Here is a 6,977-nt window from a genome sequence, read left to right as displayed (position 1 = left end):
GCAGTTCAGGAACCAGAGAAAGTCTGTGAACCAGAGGCAGTTCAGGAACCAGAGAAAGTCTGTGAACCAGAGAAAGTCTGTGAGCCACAGAAAGTCTGTGAATCGGAGGCAGTTCCTGAACCAAAGCAAGTCTGTGAACCAGTGGAAGTTTGCAAACCAGAGGAGGTTAATGAACCAGAGAAAGTATGCGAGCCAAAGCAAGTCTGTGAAACAGAGGTAGTGTGTAAACCAGACGGCAGTGACTGTGAAGTTGCAATGCAATCTTAACAATTATATGAAAAGTAAATGAAGTTAGTAGTGATTATAATGCTGATGATGATGATTATAATCATGACAATGTAAATGATTGATATTATTTTTAAAATATATTTCATATTTTTTGATATGATGGACTGTCTACATATGCCTCTCATCAGATGAACATATGAGAAATAAAACTGTTGCTTTATGGTTTCCCTGATCTGTCTTATGTTTGAGATAACATCTGAAGGTTTAAGGCCAATTTGTGGGTTTGGTTACTGTAGAATATATAAGAATGTGGGGAATCAAAGAAAGTGCTTGGTCTTTCAGGGGACATAACCATGTGTATTAAGAAGACGTGTAATACTGGCCAGGGACCTCGGCATGAGAGTAGAAAAGTCCAGTTTTATCACAAACATGTCTGTTCTTCATCCTGTTCTGGCTGTCAGTGAACAAAAAACTGGGTCCTTTTGTCGGACATTTTCTGTTTATGGTTCATAGAATTGAATCAATCACAGCATATTGTTTGTTTTCCTGTATAGATTCACAGGTGTGACTGTGGTGTTAAGCTTTCTTATTGACCACATGGCTCCAGGTTCAGTCTCACTGCATGGTATCTTGAGCAAGCATCTTTCACTATTGCCCAAGGCCTGCCAAAGCTTTGTGACTGTGTTTCATAAAGAGAAACTGGAATAAGTTCATTGTGTATGGGTGTGTGTTTTTGTCTTGACATAGTGTGATATTTGTAAATGAGTGTCACTGTTATCCAAGTGGTGTTGCTTGTTGCCATCTTTTATGAAAATATGTCTAGTCATGCAGAAATATTCCCTCGTTTGGAAATAGGTGAGGGTTAGCAAAGGGAAAAGCATCCAGCCATTAAAAATCTGCCTCAACAAATTCCATCCAAGCCATGCAATCATGGAAAAGTGGACATTAGAACAATGATGGTGAGAGACAGCTTGGGACTTATAGGTTGACTGGAATTGAATGCTGTTGATTTCGGACCTTTCGGGGGGTGGGGTGGGAGCATTAATAAAGTGAAGTAGCTTTCATTGGGATTGGAAATCAGAATGAGTTCAATTTAGCAAAAATATTTCCTCAACAGGTTTAGGCACGTCTAAGGATAGACCCAGCATTTCTTCCCTGTGTCATAAAAGGTGACTAAAAGTGGTCCAACTAGGATTTGCACTCCAATCTCATAAAGCCCTGGCCAGCAATGACAACCTAAAACAGACCCTTGAGTTGCTCCCATATTGCTATTACTTATTGGAATAAATTGCAGTTTGTGTTACATCTGTTTATTGTTTATCATTATTTATATGTTGATAATTCAACCCTTTAGAGAACGACCCTGGTTCTAATGATAAAAATTTACTTTTTCAGAGTGATCAAAATTAAAACTTTCTTCCATCAAAATTTTGTGTTAATTTTTCTTCTGAAAAAAAGTTATTGTTCTAAATTCTTCATTATTTTCAAAATCATTTGAAACAAAGGTGGCATATTTACAGGAGAATATGGTAACAAAATGTTAACATATGGAATTAGCACCTTGCGACCCAAACAGGCTTAATTACCACTTGCAATTATTTCGCTTGCTCTGCCAATGACTAGGATGGGCAGAAACTCTACAACTGGGACTTCTCAGTCATCTGAAATTAACAGGTTGGTTATCTATTCAATGAGTTTTCATGATCAAATGTTACTAAATTGAACCTATATATCCTGCTAATGAGTGAAATAATGTACTATGTTGTATAGAGCAGAAATATCATTTATACCACTGTTATGTTGTGTATCTTTTGAATGTGGAATTGAAAGGCATAAACAGATATCAGTATTTCATTTATTTCAGCTCATCTGTACAGAATACTCAAGATGAATTCAGATTGCTAGCCCAAAGTATATACATAGAACCGTCCAAAAAAAAAAACCATTTCAAAGATGTGGTGTCTTAAAAAACACTTTATACTTCAAATTGTGTTGACTGAAGGGAAAAACCAATGCAAATGTCACGAATCACACTCCTAATCTCAACTTAGGTTTTGTTTAAAGCCTTCAATGTATTGAATGTTGAAAATCAATCTTTCTTGCCGAACGGCTAATTTCCGGGGGCGTAAACAAACGAATACCGATTGTGAAGCGGTGGTTGGATGCACACACACACACATATATGTATATGGATTCAGTTTTTGTCCACGAAATCCACTCACAAGGCTTTAGTTGGTCTGGGGTTACAGTAGAGGACACTCGCTCAAGGTGTCACGCAGAGGGATTGAACCCGGAACGATGTGGTTGGGAAGCAAGCTGCCATCTTTGTTTACTTAAAAATAAATAGTAGTAAGACTTTAGACGAAAGTTTTATTCGGATCTACCTCCATATTCAGAGAGAACAATTAGAAACGATTTTAAAAAAATTATTGACATTTTTATTTATTTAGTGTGCTGCAAGATTTACTTCCGGTGACGACAACGAGGCTGGGCTCGAGGATTAAGTGGAGCCTCGTTGTGAGGAGGTGTAGCGCGGGAATGTAATTAAGTTTAATGATAGAGTCTTAGTTTCGTAATAGTATAGAAATAATAGTTGCAGCAGTAAACGATATAATAATTGGAAAAAAAATATGTAAATAATATCAAAACAAAAAATACGAACATTTCAAATAATCATTACAATAATTATATTAAAATATATATATAATTATCATAATAAATGTACCGAAATGTTTCTCATTTGTAAGTATCATTTTTTTTCCTTTTACATTTTTATTTGAAAATAATTAAATTTAAAAATATTCTGTTAATGTATGTTTATATAAATTCTCATCGAGGCGATTGTGTGTAAAAGTCCAACACACGTGTATGTGTGTGTCTCTCTCTATATATGTGTATGTGTCTATGTAGTCACTATCACCGCCGCCACCACCACCTCACTCGTCAGCGCGGTGTCTCCGCAGTGAATGGCTCCGTTTTTTGTTGTAGTCGATTATTGCAAGACGACATTAATGTAAGAACTAACCACTTGTATCCGTTATTAATTAATATTTTTTTGTCGCCTTCAAATGCTTAATGTTCTTTACTTCCATCCTCTCGACTAACCCTTAATTGTTCGTCTTGTCTTTAATTAATATAATTATCCATTTACCTGTATTCCGTTCCATTCACCAAACCCAGAACAGTTTGGTTGTAAAAGACGGGACAACAACAACGATGCTCTTGTTTGTTTTGTGTTTAATTTAATTTATTATTTGAGAGAGAGAGAGATAGAATTCTATTTCGTCTCTAGTCTGTTATTTGTATTTTTCTCTAAATCCCACAAAAAAAGAAAAACCATTAAAATTCCAAGCTAAAATCTCCTTAATTCAACCAAATACCTTTACCGCCGCCGCTTCTTCTTCGTGTCCTGTTGGTATTGGCATATTTTAGTTACCGTTATTATTGTTGTTGTTGTCGAAAAGGCATGACTACCACACATTCTTTGTTTCGTTCAGTTATAAATTTGTTACCTTATGTTCATCTTTGGTTTTTGATATTCTTGCCCGTGACAAGCATGAATGTCACTCAATCCTCTTACTTCCGCCTCGTAAAAACAGACCAGATTTTGTTGCTTCCATCACAACAACAATTATTATTATTACGAGAGCCAGTCTTTTTCATGTTAATAGAATATCCACCACATATGTCGCCTTAATTCTTAAAGACACTGAAGCAGGTTTCTCTTGTCTACCTGCCTGAGACACCACGACACTCAGACTTATCATCAGATTTTTTTCCAACCGTGACCACTCCGTCTTCTCAAGACTACATTATCCGTTCTTCTTTCTTGCTTTGAGACTAGTGTATGTTTTGAAGGAGATTTGGCTGCTATTTCTCGTAAGTTAGAACAATCACATAGAGACGTCTTCGACTTGCCTCAAGAATAAAAGTTAAAATGTTATTTTTATTTTCGCAAAAAAAGACCAAGCACTGTGCTTACTTGGTTTATGTATTTGAAACAACAGTGAAATACAGCACTTTTCATCCAACTTATATAAGGTTGAAGTAAAAGAAACACGTCCCCCCACCACACACACAAACACTCCCCCTTTTATTGTGTCTAGATTAGTAAACAGAGCCTCCGAATTCGGCTAAATTCCTAACAATCACAATCTTTATAATTGTTTCTACTCTAGACATAAGGCCTGAATTTAGGGAAGGTAGTTAAGTCGATTAGGTTCACTTAACTGGTATCCGACAAAAGGATCAAAAACTAAGTCGACCTCAGCTGGGTTTGAACTCGGAATGAAAAAGCCAGATGAAATGCTACCGAGTATTTTGTAAAATGCGGTAACGATTCTGCTAGTTTGCCTGTCCTTGTAAGAGTAATAACCCTTTCTATTATGATGAAAATGAGTTGCCCCCTCCCCCAGAATTTCAAGCACAAGGCCTGCAATTTTGTGTGAGGCGGTGGGGGTGGGGGCTAGTTGATTTCATTGATTTCCAGTATTTGACAAGTATTTCTTTGATCGATTCCGAAAAGATGAAAGGTAACGTCCACCTCAGCGGAATTTGAACTCCGAACGTAAAGCCAGAAAAAAAAAATATTGATTTCAAATTTTGGCCCAAAGCCAGTACGTTGGGAGAAAGGGATAGATTGATTACATTTCGATCCTCAGTATTCAACTGGTTCTTATTTTATCGGCCCCGGCCAAATTTAAACTCAGAGCTTGAAGACAGACGAAATGCCGCTCATGATTTTTGCCCATCGTGCTAACGATTCTACCATTTTGCTGAATAATGATAAGGACGAGGGCTCGGATATGAGACATATCCCGATAATTAATGTTTCCTCGTAAACTGTCGATATAGCGGGTGGGGAATTGTAGGAGAAAGAGTGGGTATAGTGAAGGGAGGAGTTACGAGGGTGCAGAAGCCGTAGTAGTTACAATACAAAAGGCAAAGAGAAAGCTTTCGAGTGTCAAAATATTTAAGTTGTTTTTTTCAGTACTTCTGATTCGTGCTATGTTGTTCATTATGTGTGTGTATGCATATATGTATATTATGTATATATAAATGTGTAATTAAAACATTTTGTGTTTGTATTGCATATGTTTATCATAATTTAACGTCCGTTTTCCATTTCCCTGGTATGGGTTGGACGGTTTGACAGGAACTGCCCTGGTTTCATGTCTGCTTTGGCATGGTTTCTACAGCTGGTTGCCCTTCCTAACACCAGCCACTTTACAGAGTGTGTACTGGATGCTTTTACATGGCACCCGCAAGATTAGAAACACTCAGCTGAAGAGGGATGTGGGGAACCTGCCTGTATGCAAGGACAGCCTCAATTTTACTTAGCTTGACATGTCTTTTCAAGCTCAACAAACCATCAGGGCTCTTGGTTTCTTGTCATCCCTTCTGTGAGGCCCAACGTCTGGAGATCCTTTCTCACCACTTTGTCCCATGTCTTGCTAGCTTTACCCCTTCTACATGTTCTCTCCACATTTAGAGATTGGTACCTCTTGATGCAATTGTCTTCATTCATATGCATTACATGGCCATACCAGTGCAGTCTTCTCTCTTGCACGCTACACCTGATGCCCATGTATACCCAGTTTTTCTCTCTCAGCTCAAATACGTATTTGCACACTGATATTATCCATCCAGCAGAGTATATTAGCTTCATTTCTTTCAAGCCTTTCTATGTACACTCAACAGTCACAGTTCATGTCTCACTGCCATGAAGCATGGCTGTTCATCCACAGGCATCATACAATCTGCCTTTCACTCTGAGGGACAGGCCTTTTCTTACTAACACAAGTAGTAGCTCTCTGAACGTTACCCAGCCTATTCTTATTCTTGCAGCTATGCTTTCAGAACAACCTCCACCACTACTAACTTGTCACCTAAGTAACAGAAACTGTCTACTATTCTGACATTTGAGGGATTCTCTTTTTTGTACATTCTTGGTGTTTCATGTATTTCACATCTGCCACATGTAAATGCTACTTTCCAGTGATACCACTGCACTTATGTGTCCATAGCTTGCACCGGGTACACCGTATGGAGTTTACCCTAACACCTTTTCTACATATCGAACAGGGCCATCTCCCTGAAGGGATCTGTAATTTGTGTTTTCCTACTTATCGATACTTTGGCCTTTGCTGAATAAACTCTAAGGCCCCTTTTGACTCCAGTCCTTGCTTCCATACCTGAAATTTCTTCTTTAGTTCCGGTTTTGATTCAGCTGTGCAGGTGTGTGTGTGTATGTATCTGGATTTATGCATTTGCATGAATGTGTGATTACGTCTTATGCTATTCTCCATTGAATCTGCCATTCCCTTGCTCTTATAAAGATTTCTACTGTAAAAACAAGGCTATAGAGAAGTGTGGAGGGCCCAGTTATATCAAACCCAATTACGGAGACGGTCATAGCCCAACTAATTAGGGAGAGAATTAGTTTAGATGAGAAGTGGTTTGGGTTTATGCTAGGGAGAAGCACCACTGATGCTATATTTCTGGTCCGACTGCTGCAGGAGAAATATCTCTCCAAAGATAAACCTCTGTACTTGGGTTTTGCTGACAATCCCTTATCTGGTGGTCAATGCAGAAACTAGGGATATATGAATGGTTGGTGAGAGCTGTACAAGCCATGTACAGGGATGCTGTCAGTAAGGTGAGGGTTGGCAACAAGTATAGCGAAGAATTTGAGGTACATTTAGGGGTTCACCAAGGATCAGTCCTCAGCCCCCTCTTGTTCATCATAG

General features: G+C 38.3%; 2 protein-coding genes across 6 annotated transcripts in view; both read left to right on the top strand.

Annotated features, from left to right (window-relative positions):
- LOC106871371 (tRNA (uracil-5-)-methyltransferase homolog A) overlaps positions 1-1,531 on the top strand; it is a 19,113-nt gene extending 17,582 nt beyond the window's left edge. For all 4 annotated transcript variants that reach the window (XM_014917780.2, XM_014917783.2, XM_014917781.2 and 1 more), the window contains exon 21: positions 37-1,531. In XM_014917780.2, the coding sequence (XP_014773266.1) occupies positions 37-267 (231 nt within the window). In that variant the 3' untranslated portion in view covers positions 268-1,531. The remainder of the gene's footprint in view (positions 1-36) is intronic.
- Positions 1,532-2,800: 1,269 nt separating this feature from the next.
- LOC106871377 (tRNA (uracil-5-)-methyltransferase homolog A) overlaps positions 2,801-6,977 on the top strand; it is a 19,450-nt gene continuing 15,273 nt past the window's right edge. Inside the window, exon 1 of one of the 2 annotated variants that reach the window (XM_014917798.2) lies at positions 2,801-2,970. Coding sequence is in view for 1 of the 2 variants with exons in the window: in XM_014917797.2 (XP_014773283.1) it covers positions 3,119-3,241 (123 nt within the window). In the remaining variant the exon portion in view is untranslated. Of the gene's footprint in view, positions 2,971-3,106; positions 3,242-6,977 lie in introns of those variants that run through there. The other variant, XM_014917797.2, reaches the window with a different exon arrangement.

The sequence above is a fragment of the Octopus bimaculoides genome, chromosome 25 (assembly GCF_001194135.2).
Source record: "Octopus bimaculoides isolate UCB-OBI-ISO-001 chromosome 25, ASM119413v2, whole genome shotgun sequence".
NCBI lineage: Eukaryota > Metazoa > Mollusca > Cephalopoda > Octopoda > Octopodidae > Octopus > Octopus bimaculoides.
The sequence above is the reverse complement of the archived record's forward strand: the minus strand, read 5'-3'. Positions and strand labels throughout refer to the sequence as shown.